We start from the raw sequence: 26,242 nt of genomic DNA on the forward strand, positions 1-26,242 counted from the left end.
TTATATAGGATCCCCAGATCTGAGGTGCATTCTGAAATATCCAAGCCAGGGGCGTTGCCAGATTTCTGGGCATGGATTGCATTTAAGGTTTCTTTTAGTGTGAATGACTTTACCTCCTCTCCAGCAGAATCTATATTAGACTGGCAGAGTTTTTGGTACCCCATCTCCTAAACTTGCGTTGAACAGCTATTCATTTGTTTAACTTCCAAAATGCTTACAGCCCAAGTGTTGTACAGAGAACAAAGAAAGCAGTAGATTACAATACACATGACAAGTATACTTAAAACAATACAGCTCTGCTGGAAACAACCACATGCTACTAGAGAATCCTTGTGGAGGATAAGGGCTAGCAGTAATTGGAAGGCAGATCTTAGTGGTTGACAGAGTGCAGAGCTTAAGAAGAGAGGAAAGATATGAAAGGGTCAAACTTGTTGCTGCCTCTTGAACATAAAGTGCACTAGGACTTATAAATTGCTACATAAGTATGCTCTGGACAATCCTTGTGAGATATTGGTCTACAAACGTGTGTCCTAGGTCCTCCCTGACCCAGTTTGACAGACTATGGGGCCACCCATCTCCCAAAACCCTCAGTGGGGTACCTCCACTCTAGATATTTCAATAGACTGGCCCCTAAGAATACAGACAGTCTCTCCCAACACTAACTCGACCATGGCCTGTACAAAGCCCAGCTGAATAAGGTGTAGGGTTATGCGTGGGGCTAACTACTCCACCATGTACAAAAACCCTAGCTACAGAAACGTCAACAAAAAGACATCCAGGCTTTGGGGAGAGAGGAATCTCCTTCACAGACAGCTATGACACTTTGTGGTGAAAGTCCGAGATCGCTGGAAGCCAATAAGCCGATCCACCTGCTTTCGAGCAAGACCATCACCATCCAGACATGGAACGTGAGGACAATGTACGACACAGTCAAGACAGCCCAAGTAGCAGTGGAGATTAAAAAAATACAATCTTGCCCTGCTTCGTATCAGCAAGACCAGATGGGCACAGTCCGGACAGAAAAGACTTGCTCCAGGAAGAATGCTGCTGTATTCTGGACACGAGGAAGACAGTGACCCACATACTCAGGAAGTGGCACTGATGCTTACACCAGCAGCCAACAGAGCTCTGAATGGATGGAAAGTCCATGGTCCCAGAATCACAGCGACCTTCCACACAAAGAAAAAGAGGATCAACATAAATGTTATCCAGTGCTATTACAACAGACTCCAGTCAATCCTAAAGAAATGCCTTGTGCGAGACATCACCATACTGTTGGGGGACCTCAATAGCAAGATTGGAAGCAACAGCGCTGGGTACGAAGAAGTCATGGGCAATTAAGGCCTCGGTGACATGAATAAAATAGTGAAAGGCTTGCAGATCTCTGTGCCCTGAACAGTCTGGTGATAGGCAGAAGCGCATTCCTACACAAAAGAATAAACAAGGCAACATGGGTGTCACCAGACGATTCAACAGAGAATCAGATAAACCATGTCTGCGTTGCCAAAAGTTCCAGAGGTCCATGCAGGATGTGAGAGTGATGAGGAGCAGTTGTGGCGTCAGACCATCACCTTGTTGTGGGTAGGCTAAAGGTGAAGAAAGCATGGATGGAACCGACAAACCAATGCCTGCACCTTCCTACAAGATGCACAGAAACTACGTGAATACTCAGTCACCCTCAGTAACAAGTTCCAAGTCCTGCAAGAACTAGAGGATGACAGAGACCCAGTAGAAAGTCAGTGTGAGATGATCCAAGAAACAGCGACATCAAACTGCCAGGAGGTACTGGGTCCCAAGAAATACTAGCATAAACAATGGATCTCCACCAAGACTCTCTGCAAAGTGCAAGAGAGAAAGGAAAAGAAAGCTGCAGTCAACACTAGTCGAACAAGAGCAGAAAAGGTGAAAGCTCAATGCAAATACACCGAACCCAACAAAGAAGCAAAGAGAAGCATAAGAGAAGACAAGTGAACATTTATTTGTGATCAAGCCCAGGAACCATCAAGCCATGGAAACTTGAAAGAACTCTACAACATAACAAGGATCTCTCTGACAGATACAGCAAGCCAGAAAGACCTGTAAAAGACAAAGCTAAGAAGACAATCAAGGGTTACGAAGACCAACAACGAAGATAGGACGACACTTTGAAGAACTGCTGAACCAGCCCGTATGCACTCTCCACCAGACATACAGCCAGCTGACAAGAACTTGCCAATCGATTGTAGCAGACCAACCAAGGAGGAAATAAGGCAAGCTATCAAGGATCTGATAAATGAAAAAGGCAGCAGGACCCAACAACATTCCCGCAGAGGTACTGAAGGCAGAAACAAACAGTAGACTTGCTCTACCCTATGTTTGGAAGGATCTGGTAAGAGGAAAAGGTGCCATCAGAGTGAAAGAAGGGATATCTCATCAAGATCCACAAGAAAGGTGTCCGGAGTAACTGCACAAACTACAGAGGTTTAACTCTTCTATCAACCCCAGGCAAAGTCTTCAACACAGTCATCCTGAAAAGAATGAAGTAAAAGCGCAGTTGCTAGATAGCAAGCTGCCTTTTCGCAAAGATAGATCCTGTCAGACCAGATTGCAACACTAGACATCATCATTAACCAATCGATGGAATGGAACTCTCCCCCCCCCCCCCCATGTCAACTTCATCGACAATGATAAGGTTTTCATCAAGGTGGACCGACAGACCCTTTGGAAATTCCTCTGACACTAGGTAAACTCTTAAGAATCATCAGAAACTCTTGAAAGGAAATGACCTGCAAGACAGTTCATGCAGCACAAGTCACTGAAGAATTCCAAGCAAGAACTGGAGTCCGCCATTGTTGTTTGCTTTCACTTATTGTCTTCCTTCTGGCCATAGACTGAATCATGAAGACATCCACAACAAGGAGAAGAAATGGGATCTAGTAGACACCTTGGATGCAGATCAACAACCTGGTCTTTGCAGACGACCTGGCCCTACTCTCCCATACCCATCTGCAGTTGCAAGAGAAGACCGACAAGGCGGCTGCTACATCACCACAACTTGGTCTCACCATTCACAGGGGAAAAACCAAGATCCTGAAGGCTAACATGACCAGCACAACTGCAGTCGCACGGTCAGGTGATGAACTGGAAGAGGTCGAAGCCTTCACCTACCTGGGCAGAGTCATGGACAAGCAGTGCGGCATAGATGCTGAAGACAAGGCAAAAATTGAAAAAAAAGCCCAGGACAGAGGTGGCTGCAGAGTCCTGGTTGATAGCCTATATCTCAGGAGGGGTAGTTAGTTAGTTTTAAGTTTATTGTTTAAGTTTCATTAAAAATCATATACAATAGTTCAGATGAATTAAAAAACGATACTGCCTTCTAAGTAATAAGTTATCATAAAAATACATACATTAGTTAAAAAGAGTAAACTAAAACATTAAATCCTGCCATCAACTGTCTGAAAGCATCTCTCCCATATCCTGTATGCCAGGCTTAAAACTTTTGCCAATTGTGCTACAGTTTATGGTGTATTGCCTTTACAACAAAATGTCAGTGCCTTTAAGACGGGCTTCAGGTATTTTTTCTGAGGCTCTAATGATGGATATAGGCGTATAACACGTTGGATGGATTCAAAGACCAATTTACACATCCTACACAAGGGACAGATTTCCCCTTTGATGACCAAGAGTCAAAGTCTTTATATTGAAGATACAGAAACCTAACACGCACAAAAAAGCCTTCTCTCATGCTTGCATAATGAACTCTATAGAACCTAGTCTTAAAAATGAATAGATTTCTATAACGTACTTACTATGTGTGTATCTTCCTGCGAACTCTATCGTCAAGCAAGGCTTGTTCTTTAGTACCTTTTTTTTAATGACTGCCTTTTGTGATAATCTAGGTATATTTGTTAGAACCCCTACTGGTGGTAGTTTATATTTATCCAGCTGCTGTAAAACTGAGCTTCAGACAATGTTGCCTGGGGTATATACGTCTCCTGAGCCTTCTTAATTATTTTTAAGGTATTATTACATGCTGCCGTACAAAGTAGTAATTAATTTTATTAATAACCATCACAGCCACCAAAGAAGTGAGGCCACAATTCAGACAAATACGGCAATGGGGAGTAGACTGCTGTAAAATGAATTCCCTTCTGATGGAGTTCAAAACCTTTTTATCCAACCCATATAGAAGAACTGGAATAATCTTAGCCTTTGAAACGACTATTGTAGGACCCATTGCTCCCCTTTCATATGTCACAGAACACCTTTTTATTGCCCTAATTACACAAAAATTCACTTAACTTCTCTATATGATTTTCCCATTTAAAGGTTTTGTGGAATGTCACACCTAGGTATGTGTATTCTGAAAACTCTTCTAGCTTAGTGCCTCCTATTGTTCAGATGTATTTGGATTTTCACTGCCCTAAGGACATGACCTTGCATTTATTAAAATGAATGCAGGGGATATATACTGCATTAAATGACTGGGTTCTCCTCAGCTGTCTTTTTAATCCTATCTAGGTAGTTGACAGGAAAAGATAACTAATCATTTGCGTATGCTAAAAATTGAATTTTAGTTCCTTTTAGCTATATGGCTTTATCCAAGGAATGTACTAAAGTATCCGCTAGGCCAGATGTGTGTAGGCTAAACAGGAGCAGCGTCAGGATACATCCTTGTTTCAGCCCACTGTAGGTGAAAACTTTCAGGGATAAACCATTGTCAACTGACAACTTTTCTTACCCAGGTGTTACTATGCAATTCAACGATGAGCTGTAGAAGAAGCTCATTTAGTTTGAAATACTGTCTGGTGGCAGAAGGGGTAGTAGGAATAAGGAACAAAGTCCCCCAACACTGATGTAAAGGTACCACCAGACTCCAAACCTCAAAAGGGTTAGCCATCTCTGACAGACAAACAAGTGCAGGTAGGGTGTCCGCAGACACCGCTTTGCAGTTTTTGGCTACATGAATTTTTTTTTAATTGTACGCAATCACAAGTAGTGAGTGGAGTTAATGTCCTTGGGCCTTTATAATTTGTATTAGATGCCCCAAGAGCACGGTGCACGTGTTAAGCGCACAGCCCTTTCCTAAGAAAATGAGTTGCTTACCTATAGCACAGGTTACTTACTTGTGTAACAATATATCTGTAAGAGACATTAGTTAGTGATAGATTCCTTACCTTAGAATATCCCCAGGCGTCAGACTGGATCCGGAAAGTTTATCAGCAGTACCCCTGCGCATCGGTAGGCATCATCACACAGCTCCGCGTACGTCGCTGGCGTCGTAGCCGCCGAGATGACGTCGGAGCTACTTAGACGCGCCCACGTGCGCGGACGTCAGTTCTGTACACAGCTTTTCCGCGCCAGGAGCGCAAAGCCATGCCAGAGACAGACTACTGGTGCAATAGAACTAGGGCCCTAAAAGGGATGACCTGAGCCCTAGAGAACAGTTCACAGAATGGGGAGGATGGGCGGACGGTAAGGAATCTATCACTAACTAATGTCTCTTACAGATATATCGTTACACAAGTAAGTAACTTGTGCATCTGAAAGAGACACGTTAGTGATAGATTCCTTACCTTAGAATAAATACCCAAGCAATACAAACCCCGGTGGTGGGTCTGCGAAGTGAGATTACACCAGAAAGTCACGGAGAACCGAATGGCCAAAGAAGCAGTCTCTCCGGACCCGACTGTCAAGGCAATAGTGCTTAGTGAAAGTATGCAAAGAGGCCCAAGTGGCTGCCTGACAGATGTCTTGCAGCGGGACACCGCGTCCTAACGCTGTAGTAGCTGCCATCGCCCTTGTAGAATGGACGCGCAGACCAAACAGAGGTTCCTTTTTAGCCAGAGAGTAACAGGCTTTAATGCACAAGACAACCCATTGGGAGATAGTTCGCTTGTGCACAGCCCGGCCTTTCTTGGCACCCACGTAGCCAACAAAGAGCTGGTCATCCACCTGGAACTGTTGTGTGCGGTTGAGATAGAACGAAAGCGCATGTTTTGGGTCCAGACGGTGGAGCCTCTCCTCTTCTCTTGAAGGGTGCGGAGGCGGAAAGAAAGAGGGTAGAGTGACAGTTTGCCCGAGATGAAAGGCAGAGACTACCTTTGGTAGAAAGGAGGGACGCAGCTGAAGCACAACCTTGTCCGGAAGAATCACCAGAAAGGAATATGCTACTTACCAGTATGCATCTGTTCTTGGCATGTAGAGCTGCAGAGTTGTACACTTAGCATAGATCGCCATCTGGTGTTGGGCCCGGATGTTTGCAGTTTGTTTTTCTTCTTGGACAGTCTTTGGAAGTCACGAGTTTGGTGACTCCTCCTTCGGTCCGTACTGCGCATGGGCTTCGGCTCCATCCTCAGATTGTTTTTCGCCAACAGGGAAATGATGGAGCGTAGTAATAACAGTGAGAAACCCATGTGTTGTATCTAAATAAGATGTACTGGAACGGATACAGGTAGCCGGGGAGGCGGGTGGGCGTGTACAACTCTGCAGCTCTACATGCCAAGAACAGATGCATACTGGTAAGTAGCATATTCCGTTCGAGGCATATGAGCTGCAGATTGTACACTTAGCATAGATTATATAGCAGTACCCAACCCTAGCGGCGACCACCGGTATCCGTTGCAGCTGTTTGAAAAAGTGTCTTTAGTACAGCCTGGCCCACCCTAGCTTGCTGCTTGGAATGCACATCTACACAGTAGTGTTTTGTGAAGGTGTGCGGTGTAGACCATGTGGCTGCCTTGCAGATGTCATCTAAGGGTATATTCCCTAGAAAAGCCATAGAAGCCCCTAACTTTCTTGTAGAGTGGGCTTTAGGGGGAACAGATAATGTTCTCTTTGCCTTTTGATAGCAAATTTGTATGCATTTTACAATCCACCTAGCTATCCCTGATTTTGAAATGGGGTTGCCTTTATGTGGTGGAGAGAAGGAAACGAACAATTGTTTAGTCTTCCTGAAGGGTTGCGTTCTTTGTATGTAGTATAGTAACGCCCTTTTTACATCAAGCGTGTGTAAGGCCCTTTCTGCAACAGATTGGGGTTGCGAAAAGAAGACAGGTAATTCCACTGATTGATTGAGGTGGAAGGGGGAAATGACTTTGGGCAGAAACTTCGGATTTGTGCGAAGTATGACCTTGCTGTGATGCATTTGTATGTAGGGTTCCTGTATGGTGAACGCCTGTATTTCACCAACCCTTCTAAGGGAAGTGATAGCTACAAGGAAAGCTGTTTTCCAGGTGAGAAACTGTAGCTCACATTTGTGCATTGGTTCAAAGGGCGGACCCATTAGACGTGTAAGAACCAAATTTAGATTCCATACAGGGGAAGGTGGTGCCCTGGGAGGAATTACTCGTTTAAGGCCTTCCATGAAGGCTTTAATAGCGGGCACTCTGAAGAGTGATAAATGCTGCCTGTTTTGTAGATAGGCAGCGATCGCTGCTAGGTGTAGGCGTATGGATGAATATGCCAGGTTACACCTGTGAAGATGGAGCAGATAGCATATTATGTGCTGTATGGATGCATCTAGAGGGTTGATTGTATTGTTACGGCAGTAAATTACGAATCTTTTCCACTTTGCGGCATAGCATGCTCTAGTGGTAGGACGTCTGGCTTCCATGATGATGTTCATGCAATCAGGGGGAAGGTTAAGGTATCCGAATTCTAGGATTTCAGGAGCCAGATCGCCAGGTTGAGCTGAGCTGGGTCCGGGTGCCTGATTTCTCCATGGTTCTGGGTTAGGAGGCATGGGGATAGATGCAATTTTTGATGTGGTACCACTGACAGTTGTAGTAGCGTGGTGTACCACGGCTGCCTGGCCCACGTCGGAGCTACCAGAATGAGTGTGAGGGAGTGCTGTTGTAGCTTCCTGACCACTAATGGAATTAGTGGGAGAGGTGGAAAGGCGTATGCAAATCTGCCTGACCAGTTCATCCATATCGCATTGCCCTTGGACAATGGGTGTGGGTATCTGGCGGCGAAGCTTGGGCATTTTTTGTTTTCGTGGGTGGCGAAGAGGTCTATCTGAGGATGCCCCCACTGTTGGAAGAATGGGTGAAGAACTTGTGGATGCAGTTCCCATTCGTGTAGTTGTTGTGTTTGTCTGCTGAGCAGATCTGCCATGGTGTTTTGTACGCCTGGAACGTGCTGTGCCAGGAGAAAGATGTTTTGGGGAATTGCCCATCTCCATATGCTCTGGGCTAAGCGGGAGAGCTGGGGAGAGTGTGTCCCCCCCTGTTTTTGTATATAATACATCGCAGTCATATTGTCTGTGCGAATGAGGACTGCTTTGCCCGAAATCTGTTTTTGGAAAGATTTTAGGGCTAGAAAGATCGCCAAGAGCTCCAGGTGGTTGATGTGGAGCGATTTTTGCTGTGGCGTCCATAGACCTTGCATGGTGAGGTGTAGGAGGTGCGCTCCCCAGCCGGAGAGCGATGCGTCCGCTGTTAGAATCACCTGAGGAACCGAGTCCAGGAACGGCCGCCCTTTGGAAAGGTTTGTGGTGTTCCACCACTGCAGAGAGTGATGTGTGCGGCCGTCCACCAACACCAGATCCGTCAGCTGACCCTGGGCCTGGTTCCACTGTTGTGCTAGGCACTCTTGAAGTGGACGCATGTGGAGTCTTGCATGGGGCACTATGAAGATGCAAGACGCCATCATTCCTATGAGCTTCATAAACACTCTTGCTGGAAGAGAGTGTTGAGGAAGGAATGTTTTGCGTAAGGCTTGAATGCTTGTGATTCTGGCTGAGTTTGGATAGGCAATACCCTTGGAGGTGTCTATAGTGGCCCCGAGATATTGCTTTGTGTGAGATGGTATGAGGTGGGACTTTTGGTAGTTCACCGTGAAGCCTAGCTGGTGGAGCAGTTGGATGGTGCTGTTTGTATGCTGCACACATTGGTCGTAGGACGCGGCTTTTATCAGCCAGTCGTCCAGGTAAGGGAAGACGTGAATGTGTTGACGTCTGAGGTGTGCTGCTACTACTGCTAGGCATTTGGTAAACACCCGCGGTGCGGTGGTGACCCCGAAGGGGAGAACCGTGAATTGGTAATGTTGCCCGTCCACCACGAACCTGAGGTATTTCCTGTGAGAGGGGTGTATTGGAATGTGAAAGTATGCGTCTTTCAGATCCAAGGTTGTGAGAAAGTCTCCCTGGCAGAGGAGTGGGAGGACTTGCTGTAGGGTGACCATGTGAAAATGGTCTGAGTGTATGTAGGCATTTAGAGGCCGGAGGTCGAGAATGGGTCTGAGGGTCCCGTCTTTCTTTGGTATTAAGAAATATAGGGAGTAGACCCCTAGATTTTGTTGATTGACGGGGACCTGCTCTATAGCGTGTTTTTGGAGGAGTGAGAGTACCTCTTGTTTGAGCAGTGTGGAATGTTCTTGAGACATTGGACGGTGCCTTGGTGGGATATTGGGTGGGGTAGATGTTAGTTCGAGACAGTACCCTGACCGAATGATTTGGGTTACCCATTTGTCCGATGTTATGGACTCCCATACGTGGATAAAGTTTTGTAGTCTGCCCCCGACCGGAGTGGAATGGTCTGGGGGGAGCGGAGGGGAGTCATTGTGCGGGGGGGGTGGCAGAACGGGTGTTGTTGGTTTTGCCCCTGCCCTTATTGTTGTTACCCCTGTAACCACCTCTCTGATTGCCCTTTGAAAAGGTATTTTGAGGAGGGGACTTGTAGGAGGTAGAGGCGTTATCGGTGGAGGAGCCTCTGCCTGTGCCACGAAAGGACGAGCGTCGAAAGGAACGTTTGGAGGCTTGTGTTTGGAGTGCCCCCATAGACTTTGCTGTGTCTGTGTCTTTCTTCATCTTTTCGAGCGCTTCGTCTACCTTTGGCCCAAAGAGTGTTTCCTGGTCAAAGGGGTGATTGAGTATGGATGCCTGGACTTCAGGCTTGAAACCTGAGATCCTGAGCCAGGCGTGGCGACGAAGCAGGACACTGGTATTTATGGCCCTAGAAGCAGTGTCGGCTGCATCGAGGGCACACTTAATGGAGGTGTTTGTAATTAGTTTACCCTCCTGTATCAGGTCATGAGCCTTGTGCTTATATTTTTCTGGAAGGTGCTGCATAAGAGCCTCTAGTTCGTCATAGTGTGCTCTATCATATCGCGCAAGCAGTGCTTGTGTGTTTGCAATGCGCCACATGTTTGCAGCTTGGGAGGCGGTGCGTTTACCAGACGCGTCCAGAAGTTTAGATTCTTTGTCTGGCGGTGGGGCATCTCCTGAGGATTGGGAGTTAGCCCGCTTTCTAGCTGTGGAGACAACTAGGGAATCTAGGGGAGCAGGGCCCTTGATGTAAGCAGGGTCTGTGGGTGCCGCCTTATACTTCTTCTCTATTCTAGGGTTCAGTACTCTGGCTCTGACAGGGTCTTTGAACACCTCTGAAACGTGCTTGGTGACACCCTTAAGCATGGGTAAAATGGAAGTGGATTTGTCTTGTATATCAAATGTATCCAGTAGGAAGTCTTCTTCTACTGGTTCACTGTGCATGTCCACCCCATGGTAGTGTGCTGCTCTCTGCACTAAATGGTGAAACCCTAAGGAGTCCTCTGGAGGAGACGGTCTTGATGGGTATAGGTCGTCCTGAGGTACATTGGGTATATCAGGGTTATTGTAATCCTCCCATGGATCTGGGGTCCCTGGTGGAGTGGGATCCATTGGGGCGTCCGCCGGGTAATTGTCCGGATCCCCATCATCCGGATCTGGGGATGGGGTCGGATCGTAGTGAGGTACAGGTGGCGGAGACCTGTGAGGTGGAGGTGGTGGAGGAGGTGGAGGGGGTAGGGGAGGCGGTAGTGGGGAGGGCACTCTGAGGGGAGAAGTAGCAGAGTCCTTCCTTTTGGGTGGAGGAGGAGGAGCCGGAGCATCAAGGCGTCTTTTCTTGGTAGTTAAAGTCAAAAGCCCTGTCTTAGGATCTTTGGACAAAGTCTTTTGTAAAGGGTCTGGTGTAAACAGAGCCAATGGTGTCGAGTCGTCTGTCGGCACCGGTGATTTCGGAACCGGGGGTTTCGATGGTCTGTGTGCGCCATGCTTTTTTGAGGTCTCCGGGTGTTTCGGCGTCGAATGATGTTTCGGCGCCGGAGCATCGGTGCCGACAGATTTGTGTTTGTGTTTGGTCGGCACCGAGTGTCCAGGCTTCGGCACCGGTGGTTTCGGAGTCGAGCTGGATTTTGCAGTCTTCGGTGCCGGATGCTGTTTTTCGGCACCGGGTGTCGGCTGGCTCGATCCCGAGCTGCCATGAGACTTTGGGAGCTTCGACACCGGGCCCGAAGGTGGGGTGATCGAAGTTTTGGTTTTGGTTTTGCCCAGGCCGGCAGGCGAGGGAGTAACCTGAGTCTCTTTGGTTTTCGGCGTGGGGGTAGGAGGGGGCATATTACTCACGGCCCGCTGCGCTGGTGTAATGTCCTCCACGTCGGAGTCGTCGGCCTCGGAAGCGCTGACGACGTCTTCCTCCTGTTCGGTGTGTGTTTGCCCCGAAGCTTCGGCGTCGTCTCCGAAGATGTCCGGTGGAGCTGCGGAGGATGAGTGCGCCATGGTGCGTCGAGCTCTTCGATCTCGGATGGTCTTCTTCGATCGAAAAGACTTGCAGGCGGGGCAGTCTCTAGCCTCGTGTTCCGGAGAGAGGCAAAGGTTACACACCTGATGGAGGTCGGTGTGGGGAAATTTAGACCCACATTTTGGGCACTTTTTGAACGGAGTCCTTTCCATCGGCCGGGACCGGAGTCGCGGAGGGCCCGAAGGCCGGTGTCGATGAACGGGATGGAGAAAGTGCCGCTTCGAGAGATGAAGATGATGAAGGAACTCGAAGAATCGAGGATTTTCCGTCGAGGCTGGAACCGTAGAAGTTCGAAGCCGGAGCACGAAGTATCACATCCGAGCCCGATGGCGGAAAAAAAACAATCTGAGGATGGAGCCGAAGCCCATGCGCAGTACGGACCGAAGGAGGAGTCACCAAACTCGTGACTTCCAAAGACTGTCCAAGAAGAAAAACAAACTGCAAACATCCGGGCCCAACACCAGATGGCGATCTATGCTAAGTGTACAATCTGCAGCTCATATGCCTCGAACAAGAGGTTTACAGGAAAGAGCCTGGAGTTTACTCACCCGCCGAGCGGAGGTAATGGCTACAAGTAAGACAGTTTTCAAAGTTAATAACCGCAAAGGACAGTTATGAAGAGGTTCAAAGGGAGCACATCAAGTATGTGAGAACCAGGTTCAAGTCCCATTGAGGCATCACAAAAGGAATAGGAGGGAAAAGGTGAGTAATGCCTTTGAGAAATCTATTGACAACTGGGGACTTGAAAAGAGAGGGCTGATCAGGCAGCTTAAGGAAGGCTGAAAGAGCAGAAAGGTAGCCCTTGATAGTGCCCAGAGCAGAGACCTGCTGTGCCAAAGAGAGAAGGAACAATAGGACCTCGGAATTAGGGGCAGAAAGAGGAACAACTGCTTTCGCTGTGCACCATGCCACACATTTTTTCCACCGACAGGCGTATACCGTTTTAGTGGAGGGCCGCCTGGCCACCGGAATCAAATTACAGACTTCAGGAGGCAAGGCAAATGGACTCAGCTGTTGCCGCTCAATCTCCACACAAGGAGGTGGAGGCTGGACAGGTTCGGGTGGAGGACTGTCCCCTGTTGCAGTAACAGGAGATCCACCCGAAGAGGCAGTCGGATCGGGGGATCCACGTTCATACTGAGTAGTTCGGGATACCAAACTCTTCGAGCTCAGTGCGGTGCCACAAGAATGACTTGGGCCCGGTCGTGTTTGATCTTCTTCAGCACTCTGGGCAGAAGTGGTATAGGCAGAAAGGCGTACAACAGACCCCATCTCAACTCGCGACGAAAAGCGTTGCATAGCGAGTGCCGCCTTGGAAATTCCAATGCGCAGAACTGCTGACATTGCAGGTTCTCTTCGGTGGTGAATACATCCAACCAAGGTTCTCCCCAGTGCTGAAAGAGACCTTGTGCCACCTCTGAGTGAAGACGCCATTAGTGATCCAACATGCACCTGCGGCTGAGTTAGTCTGCCCTGGCGTTCAGGGTACCTGCCAGGTGTTGAACCACCAAGGAAATGCCTTGACGTTCCAGCCACATCCAGAGACGTAGAGCCTCCTGACAGAGGGTCCACGACCCCACACCGCTTGTTGCAGTACCACATGGCGGTGGTGTTGTCCGTGAACACCTTCACTACTCTCCCCTTGACAGAGGGAAGGAATGCTTTCAGTGCAAGTAGGATTGCCCGAAGCTCCAGAAGGTTGATATGGAGCTTGGACTCCGCCGGAGACCAGAGGCCTCTGATCTCCGCCTCTCCCATGTGGCCACCCCATCCCAGGAGGGATGCGTCCGTCACCACTGTAAACTTCGGTTGGGGAAGGGAGAGGGATCTGCCGCTGACCTAACGCTGGTTTGTGAGCCACCACTGCAAGTCCTGTGCAGTGCCCTCCGAGATATGGACGTAGTCGGACAGGTTTCCCCAATGCTGCATCCACTGGAACTTCAGGTCCCACTGCAGAGCCCACATATGCCATCTGGCATGCTAGATCAGCAGGATGCAGGAGGCCATGAGGCCCAGCAGCCTAGCAGCCTCAGGATCTTCCTGACCGAAACCCAGGGCCAAAAGATCGGAATCATAGCCTGATTGTCCCGGACTCGCTGTTCGGGAGGATAAACCCGAAAATGCACCGTATCCAGAACTGCTCCGATGAAGAGGAGCTTCTGAGAGGGAATCAGGTGCGACTTCAGCATGTTGATGGCAAACCCCAGCAAATGCAGTTGGTCTGGCCGTAGTTTGGAGGTGGGAGACGACTGCCTGGGGCGAGCCTGCCTTCAACAGCCAGTCATCGAGATAGGGAAAGACTGAAACCCCTGATCTGCGCAGATGAGCTGCGACCACCTGTGAGAAAGTGGCTCTGTATATACTGTTCCCAAATAGGTACAGGGTGTAGAGAGTCCACAGTCCCCAGAGGCTTGGCAGAGGCTAAAGTTAGATATAACCTTACTCTCTAAAGTGGTAGCTTGGTCGAGCAGTAAGGCAGTATCAGAGGACAGTGTAAAGCATTTGTTGTACACACTCAGTCAGCAAATGGTCTCACACACTCAATAACTAAACTCTAGGCCAATGGTTTATATATAAAAAATATATGCTTGTTTTATTTTAGAACCAACAATTGAAATTAAAATATACTTTCTCAGAATGAGATGCTTTATGTAAATACTTTTGCAATATGCAATTGACTTTTGTAAACAGTTATAAGTGGTTGCAATAGGCAACACTATTTTAAACACAATAATGCATTGAGTTCAATGGAAGTTTCATGTTATTTGCCACAGATTACTTTTAGGATTACTTTTGGAATTTCAGAACTGGATCCTAGATTCACTCCTGGGTCAGTACTTGGAATCAAGTGACACTTCGAAAATATTTCATAGAAAACAGTCAATGATTCCCTATGGCAGAAAATTCAAGTTGCAGGTATAGTATGTTCTCGTTACTTTTGTAATCCAGTACTGGGTGCCTAGACTCAGTACTGGGACCTTTATCCAAAGCAGGTAAGTAATTACGTTTTCAGATATTATACGATTTTTAAAGAATATTTAAATATTGCAGAAATAGACACTTAGAAGGAATTTCACAGAAAAACAGTCCATGATTTCCTATGGAAGAAAATTGGGTCACTGGTAAGTACAGTTGTAAGTAGTTTTCAGAGTCAGTGCTGGGCACCAAGATCCAGCACTGGGAGCTCACATAAGAGCAGGTGAGTATTTTCGTTTTTGTTACTCGGCTGATTTTTGGTGAATATTTTAGGTTTTGAAAAGTCCACACTTAGAAGAAATTTCAGAAAAAGCCAGTCAATGTTACCCTATGGAGAAAATTGAGTTATCGGTTTAAAGGTAAGTACTCGACTGGCAGAGTTAAGGTTCTGGGCATAGACTCGGGGATCTCCCAGGGTCAGGTAGGTATAGTTAGTTCACCCCCAGCGGCACAAGGGCGACCGGGTGCAGAGAGAGTTAGGCCCCATGTTATCCTATGAGAGGTAGGGGGGCTTTGGTTGGTGGCTGCTGACTAGCAGGCCACGCGGCTGTGTGAGCTGGGCTCCTGGTCACTTACTCAGGGCAAGTGGGGAAGTAGATAGGTGTAGAGGTTACACTGCCAGGGCCACTCGGGCGGCTGGGTGCAGGGTGCTTTTGAGCCTTCGGGCGCTCAATTGATTTCAATGGGAAGTCTCCGGTTTAGAAAAAGACTGCAAGCTCGGGGACGAGGATTCTTCAGGTGCCACCACCACTTCGAGAGGTAAGTTGGGTAGTTGGAGGATAGGTAGGTACCCTGGGATTGGGCACAGGGGGCCGCGGGGCGCCGGGTGCAGGAGTGCCTTTTGGTGTCGAGAAATCTTACCCTCTGTTGATCGCCGGTCCGGTTAGGGGGGCACCTTGTTCTGAGGCTGCAGGCTTCTTCATGAATGTCAAGGGAGGTCCTTGGGTGCCGGACTCGGGGTCACAGTCGCCGTGGGGTCGACCTCGTGGTCTTTGTTCACTCCGTCACAGGCCAGGCTTGGCTGGTGCAGAGTGTGCTGGGTTCGCGGTTCCGGGCTGCTGCCAGGGATTAGAAGTAGATGTTGAGTAGAGCCTCTACTCATGGGAGTCCCAAAGGCTTAAGAGTCAAAAGGTAGCCAGGTCCTCCGGGGTTTGTGAGGTTGCTGGCCACAAGAGATGCCGGGTTGGAGCTGGAGCAGGAGCAGGTTCAAGGTTCGACAGGCCGGTAGGGCTGGGACCAGAGCAGTTTGTGTCTTCCCCTTCTTAGCAGCTGCAGGGCAGGTCTTCTTCCTTCTAGCTATTCTTCGGATTTTGGAATCTGGAATCTGGGGAAGGAAGGTTCAGGGTGCCCCTAAATACTAGATTTAGGGGCGTTACTGGTAGGTGAAGGGCAGGGACCCCCCTATCCTGCCTCTCTCCTGTGGGAGAGGGGCAGTAGCCTAGTCCCGATAGGGTAGGGCTTCCCATCTTCAAGATGGCGAGAACCCGGAGATGTGCTTCACCTCGCCTCCCCCACCTGAGGGGTGGGGAGTTGGCAGGCTGGCACATCCCCTCTCCTTATTTGGGGTTTCCGGCCAAGCTTTCCGCCAGAGTGGGGGGTTGCAGTGGCCTGGTGAAGCTCACAGTGGCGGCATGCCTTTGAAGCTTCCCCCTGCCTATCCTGGGGGAGGAGATTTAGCACCTCGCCCAGGATGTGCATTGTTGCAGGCCCAGGAGAGCAGGGGCTCTCCTACCCAGGGGTCCAGCAACATGTCTGATATGTGGCAGCCTAGGCAGCCTCAGAACAGACGTGGATTGTAGGTTAGGTTTTAGGGGGCATCTCTAAGAAGCCCTCTGGGGTGTTTGGTACATTAAATCCCACACTGGCATCAGTGTGGGTTTAATGTGCTGAGAAGTTTGATACCAAACTTCTCAGTCTTCAGTGTTGCCATTAAGGTGCTGTGGAGTTCGTGTTTGATGAGCTCTCAGTACCATGTACTCTTAAATGGCAGCACTGCACTTACAGGGCCCAGGAATGGACCTGGGTACTGTAGGGGCACAGGGCTCCTGCTCCTGTGCCCACACCATTGGCATAGGGCAACCAGCTAGAGGGGTGGCTGATATATGCCATGGCAGTGTAGGTGATAGGCATGGCACACAGGGATGTGTGCCATGTCGACTCTTTGTTTTGTCTTGCACCCAGACAAGCAGCCTGCAAGGGCAGTGTGTGTGTGTAAGGGTACAGGGCCTCTAAGGGTGGCAAAATGAGTGCTGCAGCCCTTAGAGGCCTTCCCTGGTCACAAGGCCTGGGTACCTAGGGTACCATTAACCAGGGGCTGACATGTGGCCAGGGTTTGCCAATTTGGGTTGTGTGTTTAGGGAAGGAACATAGGCCCTGGGCACCTGAACGGCAGGAGCCCAGCGGAGTACTCTGAGCCTACACCATATGCAACTTCTGGGGGGACTTCTGAACTCCTCTCTACATGAGGGGCTGAAGTATGGAAGCATTCTATGCTTCTACCCTTGCTAGAAAAATCCCACTTGGGCGTGGCCAACTGGTCCAATTTCAGACCGCTGCAAATTTTCTCCTTGGTACTAGAGAAACATGCTAACACCCAACTTACTACATCTGTGGAAACTCAGGATGCTCTACAACCCTCCCAGTCAGGCTCCAGAGCAGGGCACAATACCCAATCCACCTTCTAGAAGTCACGGAATATATAAGACGGCTCCTGGATATGGGTGGGACACCTGCGCGGATTCTATTAGACCTGAGCACTGCTTTTCACACGGTGTCTCATGACATTCACAGAAAGACTGCCCAAACTGGGTCTCCCAGGGGAAGTGCTTGCATAGCTGACCGCCTTCCTGGAGGATTGCACTTTCCAGGTCCTTCGACTAGTAGTGTCCCGCTCACACTCCCTTGCCTTAGGAGTCCTGCAGGGTTCTGCACACAGCCCATGCTATTCAACATATATGCCCGCCCTTTGGCAGACTTGTTGGAATGCTGCAGTCTCACCCTGTTTTCATATAAAGACGACACTCAAATCGTCTTCTCTCTGTCTAACGAGAAGGAACTCAATTTGGAGGATCTAAAATCTTGCCTCTGACTTTGCTCCACATGGATGAATACCAACTCTAAAATTAAACTGCGACAAGACCGAGATAATGGTATTGGGCAAGAATCCTAAGCTGTGGGGGCCTCAACACTGGCCTGCCATGTTGGCGGCTCTTCCTGAACCTTCCCATAAGGTGAAGATCCTAGGCTTCTGGCTGGACTCCACCTTTTCCATGAACTCTCAGCTGGCTTAAGTAGCCTTAACTTGTTTCGTAATTAGGAAATGGCTTAGGAAGATTCTGTGGATACTTGCTTTTTCGGCCCAAAGGACAGTTTTCCAGGCCATGATTCTATCAAGGCTATCCTATGGCAACATCCTGTATCTAGTGCTGATAAGGCAGTTATAAGACACCTCCAAGTGGTCCAGAACTCTACCGTCAGGCTTCTGTTCCGGCTCCCCAAACATTTCTCAGAGTCGGATGCCCCCTCCGTGACCTCCACTGGCTCACAGCAGACAAATCAATTTCAAAGCTCTCTGCTTCATGCACAAAATCAGCTCTAATTCTGGACCTCAGTGTCTGCAAATACTGGTGCTGCCCTGCCACCCCTCCAGCCCATAACACTAAAGCAACCAATTTCTTTACACAGTCCCCAGATTCAGATGCACCCCGATGGGTGGCGGTTCCTTCTTCGCCCTGCGCCTAAAGCTTTGGAACACGCTTCCTCACACCTTGAGAATCTGCATTCTGTTTTGCTAGGAACAGAAAACGTGGCTATTTTTGCTCTTATGACTTACTCACCTTATCTTCAGCCACAGCTCTGGAAAACCCTAGCAGTCGCTATGTGCTACATGAGAACTAATTATTCATAAATAATAATTACCTCCTCCTGAAAACTTGAAATTACTTCCTCCCAGGAACGCTCAGAAACTGGTCTAAAATCAAGCCCTTCTACCACTTGCTGCTCCATTCTAAGCTTTTTCTCAATGCGAGGTTAAAAAAAAATTACTTTTGGGATTTCTCCAACACGGCGTGATTTGAATAGATGGGCACAACTAGTTTGATGCCCCACTTCACTTTTACCATTACCAATAGTCAGCAATTTCATATGTTCAGTCTTACCAGCAATCAGTGAATGAATGAATATATTTTATTGCATCAATTAACAAACATTGTAACAAAAAAAGTGCCTTATAAAATATCAACAAAACTTGCTTGCTACAGTATTCATCATTAACTACTACAAATTTGGATGCGCTACATCCAGTAAAACAAATCCTAAAAATACAGATCATAGATAATAAAAACACTAAAACCCATGTATCAGTTATGAATTCAAGGCATTCAAAGACCTATTTTGGAAGAGAGATTCCAATTAAGTGCAAAATAGATACATCTTGTCACAGCATGCAAATCAAAGTCTGAGCATGCCCAAAGTGCAGTCTTGAAGTTCTAAAGTGCAAGGTGCGTTGCTTAAACATTCTTTAACTTTGTGTGCAAATTTGGCGAAACTAGCCAATTCCATCGGTGTCTCCAGGCTAAACAAGAGTTTCATGGCATCCTTGCAATTACGTGTCCCATGTTTTAAAAACAATGGCCTTAGTAAAGTGTGACGTGAGTGTATTAGGCAATGGCATATGCAGACCAAATGGACCATGGATTCTTCATGCTGGTGACATAGTCTGCAGGTGGTAATCGCCTCTAGGGATTTCCAGCGCTTGTTGATATCTTTTATCGGCAATGCCATAAGCCTCACTGTTAAAATTTGCTTTAAAATTATCTTGTTTAATGTAGCGTCGAGGTATGGTTGCCATAAGTGTAATCAGTGACACTGCAGGCTTGTACTTCTCTAAAATGTCAAAAGGTTCATCTGCATATTACTTAAGTCACCTGTCATGATGGAACTAAGTAGAATTGAAGAGTCATGTATTCAGGCATGTAAAGCAAGCATAGTCTGCCATCACTCCACCCATCGCTCTCCTCTCCACATCCTTGACACATTTTTTGTTTCTATTTTCTAAGCAAGTGATGCCCTATTAAAAAATTGGTGTGCACATTCAATACAAGTGTTATACGAAGCAACTATGTGCAGTGCACAATAGCTTTAAAGCAGGTGATGCTGAATTCTTCTAATTTTATGATTGCAAACCTATTCAGATGCAAGTGTAATACAACAATACCTACCCTTGAGTTCGGGGGTCTTCCCATTGAGTTGTTTTTGTGTTGTGATTCACGAAGTAAACTCTGTCATTTGAGTCAACTCTCCTTTCTAAAAGTAAAACACATTTATTAAATATTTGTGAATTTTAATAGTATTATAAAAACAAAACACGGAGCAGCCACATTTGCAGACACTGAATCTTTTAACAACTTTATATCAATTCTAAGTGTTCAATAATGAAACAAACAAAGGAAGAGACAGGGAAATAATATTTTTCCTCAAAGCAATATATCAATACATTAAAAATGGAACAAAAACATATGCCATTTAAATAATTTCTATTATTACACATCATTGTAAAACAGCTACAACCAACAATCTTAACAGTGGGTAATGATTCAGTCAGAGCCCACAGAAAAAAATGTTTGGCTAACTTCAATGGCTAAAGGCAATGAAGCATACTCAAAAGTGAGTTTATGGTTGGAACTATATCTCCTTCCAGATTGCTCACTTTATGAATAACCTCGAAGTAGCAGACCGGATTATGAAACTTTTCTTAAGCAATAGCTTTCCAGCACACCCATGTGGTGCCAAGTACACCAGTTGCAACACCATCAGCCCAGGATGAGATGACTACGGAGTGAACAGCATTCAAGCCGGCACACTGGTATTAGCTCCTAGTATTTTCTTGGCACGCATGCATAGGCGAAGCAAGAGAACATCAACAATAGGGACAATACAGTATCTATGTTTGCACACCATGTCACTCTACTATCTCACAGGGAGGAAAGAGGATGGAGAAGAATCTACAGGAAGGTATAGTATCCACTGAAATATCATTGTCAAAGTAACATTCTTCTGATGGACACATCTTTCGAACTATTGCATGCCTCATAAATGTGTCCAGAACGGCTCAGATGAAAGGAAGCATCTGAATGGGGGGGGTCAGGTGTGACTTTTTTATAGTGAACCCTAGCGAGTGCAGGAGATCCACCGTAGTCTGGAAGTCGGAGACAACTCTAGGTGTGCTGCAACCACTATCACCTTGGATAGTACCCTAGGGGCACTGCGGAGGCCAAAAGGAGCGCAGTGAACTGAAAATGCTGGTGGCTCACTGTGACCCACAGGAAACGCCTGTATGCAGGCAGGACGAAGAAAGTATGTGTCCTGCAAGTCCAGCACTACCATCCAGTCTCCAGGGTCAAGGGCAGACAGCACCTGAGCCAAGGTGCGCATCGGGAATTCTTCCTTTTTCAAGAAGTAGTTGACAGGGCGAAGGTCTACGATAGGAAGGAGGCCTCCATCTTTCTTCGGCAGCAGAAAGTAGTGGGATTTGCAACTATGACCTACTTCTGCTGTTGGTACTCTGTCTATGGCTCCTTTGACCGAAAGAGCTTGCACTTTATATTGCAAGAGAGAAAGGTGATCCTCTATTAGCCAATCGGTGGACAGTGGTAAAGGCTGAGGTTTTTATTTGAAAGTTACGACATAGCCCCTCTGGACAGTCTGCAGCATCCATTTGTCTGAAGTGATTTCCCTCCACTGGGGTAGGTGGTGCAGAAACCTGACACCAACCAGGCGCCTATGATGGTATAGAGCAAACTTAAGAGCCTTTGATGTTGTGGCTGCCGGAGGTGGGGAGCAAATGGGGTAGACCTCTGGGTCCTGTAAGGCTTGTGGAAACTGTATCCAAGGCCACGAAAGGACTGTCGTACCTCCCGTCAGCGATAGCTTAGAAGAGTATGGATCGGGCCTCCTTAAAGACCATAGGTAGCATTTGAGCAACCGTATCCCACACAATAAGCACGCAGAGTTCACGGCCCGTAGAACTAGGCTGGTGGAAGAGCAAATCCTCTTTCCAAAGGTATCCAGCCTCTTGGATTACCTATCCAGTAGCACAGTAAAGACTGCATCTGGATTTATCTTGGAGGTGTAGGCCTGGACCATCAGGCTCTCAGGGGTGGGATGGTAGGAGAGTAAGGCTGGGTGCACAGACACTGGGCGCTGGTAGCAGGAAATAGTCCAGTGAAAATGAGTCCTGTGCAAGCCTTGGCCTAGGTCCAGAGTAGGACATGAGTGAGGGCTTCATTAAAGGAGATTAGTTGTATTGAGTGGGAAAATACCCAAGGCTGAAGCACATCGTCTTGACCTAGACCGTAGGCAGCTGAAGGTCCAGGTTCTCAGCTGCCCTCTGGACTACTACCACAAAGAAAGCCACCTCCTCCATAGGCACTAAGAGAGGAGAGAGAAGGCCAGTGTCTGGTGAGGTATCAGACCACTGGCATCAGCCTGTTCCTCATACCAGGTATCCCGGACCATATACTGTGCTAGGGGGTCAGAATAGCCATAGGAAACTCAGACCTTAATTTATGTTCCTTAATGTGCCCTTTTGTGAAAGCGCTTCATCTCCAATTCAGGCCGTGTGGGCCTGGTCAGCACCGGAACTGGCATAGTGAGATGCCGGTCTAGCTCCATATTGGAGTCAGGATTCACAATGCAGTCTGCGCCACTGGAATCACTTCCGAATCCATGGGGCGCAAAGGTACCCCAGAGGAGTTTGACTGCCCAAAAAATAAGGCTCATGACCTCATAAATATCTCAAAGTTGGGCAGGAGTCGCTCCGACAAACTTAATGAAGTGTGGACCCAGTGTCAGGTAAGGATTCCACAGGGACAATCTAGGAGCTGGCCTGTATTTATGATGTCGTTCCCGTGCCTCATTAGATGAGCAGAACCAATGCGGAGAATTCAAAGAGCGCTTTGACGTCTTCAACTTCTTCTTGTGGGATGTACCTGAAGAAGTCTGGGATCGTGGTAATGACCAGGACGAGCTACTCTGAGCTTGGTCCCTTGTCCTCCCTCGTGAAAGGGACTTGGAGTGATGTGCAGTCATGTGGTGAGCCGCCAAAAGCTTCATGGCCCACCCGCCAAATAGCCTTTGTATTCAAAGTCTTGCAATATGCGGAGACCGTTGAATTGTGGTCCTGGTTCTGGCACACCAAGTGGAGGTCTCTCACAGACTTTTGCTTTTGAAAGGAACCACAAGGCTTAAAACCAGTTGGTTTCTTCGGGAAAATAGTCCAAAACAACAGGCAGAAAAAAGCACACTGTTCGAATTCAACAAAACGGTCAAACAAGTTCTGTAAAAAAACTGACTGGACGGAGCTCGTCCGGATCTGCGCTAGTGGCATGGGAAAGAAGGAACTGAGATCAGTGCGCTGGGGTGGCGCCTATATAGATAAATTGCACATCACTTCTGGCACAGACTACGCAATGACGCTACGCAGAGCCAAACAGATCCACCTACCAGTGCACAAGGTAATTGCTTAATAATTTTCGAATTTAGTCTGATGCCTGCGGAACATTCTAACATAAGGAATCTGCAGCTAGAGGTCTCCATCAGATGTATTGTTTTAAAATTAACATTCTTCTCATCAACTTTTTCCAGGAGATTTCGCACCTTATAAATGAGTCTCAAAGTAAGACTCTGAGGGAAGTGGGGTTCATCACAGGAAGTCATGCAATACAGTCCTGGCAAAGTATCAGTTCATGCGTTCTTGAGTTGTGATGTAATAATGTATAGAAAAACTGTGAAAAGAGGAGTCTGGCTGCTTGGCTGATGTCAACCACTGAAACTTCTTTAGTGAAAATGGTGGAAGCAGCCATGGCGAAGGGGCATGAACACTAGCCGAAGGGTCTTTCTTGCCATAGGTATAGCAGATCCTAATGCAAAGGATAACCCAGCAGAAAATGGTGCAATTGGTCTCCTTGGACATCTTGGCTTCTGAGATGCCAACAATGAGATAATAGGCTAAATTCTCATGAGTGGTTGATAAAGTAAGACACTATATACCCAGCAACCAGCTGGTCCTCCAATTTCGTGGGATGAGGAGGGCATAAGGATAGAAGAGTGATGGGCTGGCTTATGTGAAAGGGGATCTACTTTCAGTAGGAAAGATGGATAGACAATATGCGAGTCGAAGAGCTCACACCAGTTCCCTGGACAGGCCACACCCATGTCAAGTTGAGCATCCCCGTACAACACACAAGCACCATCGCACGGCCAACCCTCCAAAACTTCAACAGCATCACTGGATAGGACTGGAACACTGTTCTCAACCCCCATCGACCCAAAAACAGCAACAGCCTCCCCAAAGCCCTTAAGAATTTGAACAATTGTATCCCCTCCTGTTCCGACTTTCTGGCTGCCCTCAAACACAACAATACAAAAAGATCCAGACCCAAGGCCAGTTGGTGCACAGAGTAACTCAGACTGGTAAAACACCACTGCAAACTACTGAAGCGCAAACGTACAATAAGCCAGGACAATTCAGACAGGAGCACATTCAAATCCACCCTGCGATGCTACAACCAAATGACCCAGACCGCAATGATGCCAGCACCAACACACGCAAAGGAATCTTCGCCATTGTGAAAGATTTCACCTCACCATCGGCTGCCTCCAACTCGATCCCTCCCTCACAGAACCTCTGCATCAATCATCGCTATGGCACTCCCCTTGGTGACCAACAGACAGAGCTAGGACCGATACCCCCCTTCCCACCTCACCACCTCCCACTCCCACAACCTCAAGATCGTGATTGACAGCAAACTCGACATTAAGGCCTAAGTCAATGCGGTCACCGCTTAATACTTCCATACCTTGTAAATGCAGAGGAAGATTTTCAAATGACTCCCAATCAGCACCTTGAAAACAGTTGTGGACACCCTGGTCAAATGCAAGCTGGACTACTGTAAAACCCTCTATGCCGGAATCAACAGAAATCTCACCAGAAGGCTGATCAATCACTCTCAACCTCCCACGCTGCACTCACCTCACACCACAGCTGAAGGAGCTACACTGGCTCACCATTCACTATGTTTGCCCTAAGTGGCCAAGGATTTGCCAGACGTGGGTCCCTTGCTCGCTGTGTCACTGGATTCAAGCTAGCCTGTCTGATGCGGGGTGAAACCCTGAAACCGGTGTACGGATCATCGTAATGGGTTGGTCGGAATCCCCGAACCCGAAACGGTAGGAAACTATTCCGTCAAGGAGTCGGTCGGACTGCTTTCCACCCGACATCGTACTGAGGCCCTCAATACATAAACTATTCCCACTACAATTTATACAAAAGTAGGTAAAGTGGTGGACTGAGGAGGGATAAAATGTACTACTCCCATTTCACACAATGAAACTTTAGAAAAATGGTTACATTACATAGGGGTGAAATTTACTATTCCCACTCCATTCAGTGAAACGGTAGGGTAATTTTTAAATTACACAGGGGTAAATGTTACTATTCCCACTCCAGTCAGAGCAACAGTAGGGAAAGTTTTGGATTTGTGGAGGGGTAAAATTTACTATTCCAACTCCAGTCAGTGCAACATTAGAAACAAACTAATTCACTTCGACATAATAAAATATTTTCAAAAACATAGTAAACGATATAAAAAAAAGAAATTTTAAAAGAAATCTAAATCTACATATTTTTTAAATACAATACGTATTACATTATTAAATACATATCAATTACTACAAATATTATAACTAAAATACAAAACTATATTCCCAAAATATTAACTAATACAATATTATTAACATTTAAAAACGCAACAGACAATAAATCACTAAAATAATTACCTATTTTTAAATGTATTACGTAAGTAACTTTCTACACTATACTTCAACAAGGTACACAACACATTTAAAAGTCTTTATTAAAAAAATATGTACGTGTATTAAATATTAGTTAAAATAATTATTTATCCCTAAAATAATTGTAGTTAATTACCACCCAAAATCCATTCAAATAAATCAACACACACCAAATGTACATTATTTCTTTTTTTTTTCTTTCTTTTTTCTCTCCTCATCTCACCAAAGACGTTGGCAGATTTAACAAGCCGACTATTTTAAAACTGGGCGCCCCTCGGCTAACTGCTTTTGTCTAGGCCATCATTGCCTTCCCCACGTTATTGGGGTCTGGTGTAATCATTGGACCCACTTTTGGCACATTTATCTAACCAGGGATCAATCTAAGGCCACGTCCCGAGGTTAGTAATGGGAACCAGATGTTATCAGGCCTATCCCCCCTGCTGTCTTGATCTAGCTGAGCCATCCTCAGCGCGGCTTTTAACCAACTATCTCTGTCCGGAGGGAACGGATCTTTCCACCTAATACAAATCTCCCTCCTGGCCAAAATTATAAGATGTAACAATAAGCCCTTGTGAGACTGTATAGGTGACCCGTTTACTGGATCATTTTTACCACAAAACACGGTGGAGGTCGACCTCTATATCGATTTCAAAGATAGCTGATAATGATTCCCTCACATTTTTCCAAAAAGAGCTTAACTCTGGGCAGTGGAAAAAAATATGAATATCATCCGCTTTATCTAGTTTACATCTAGGACAGGTTGGAGCAGGTACCGGGGAAAATTTGGCAATTTTTGCCAGGATATAATATAGCCTGTTTAGCACAAAGAAGTGGTTCTTCTTTAGGTGGGCGGGCTTGATGTATCTGTAGAGTAACTT

The 26,242-nt window shown here is 47.0% G+C and overlaps 1 protein-coding gene across 2 annotated transcripts in view; it reads right to left on the minus strand.

The window, feature by feature from the left end:
• The window catches only part of WWP1 (WW domain containing E3 ubiquitin protein ligase 1), an 850,740-nt gene that overhangs the window by 435,135 nt on the left and 389,363 nt on the right, over positions 1 to 26,242 (minus strand). For both annotated transcript variants that reach the window (XM_085605336.1, XM_085605333.1), the window contains exon 12: positions 19,733 to 19,817. In XM_085605336.1, coding sequence (XP_085461462.1) covers positions 19,733 to 19,817 — 85 coding nt within the window. The remainder of the gene's footprint in view (positions 1 to 19,732; positions 19,818 to 26,242) is intronic.

The sequence above is a fragment of the Triturus cristatus genome, chromosome 5_1 (genome assembly GCF_964204655.1).
Source record: "Triturus cristatus chromosome 5_1, aTriCri1.1, whole genome shotgun sequence".
Classification (NCBI taxonomy): Eukaryota; Metazoa; Chordata; class Amphibia; order Caudata; family Salamandridae; genus Triturus; species Triturus cristatus.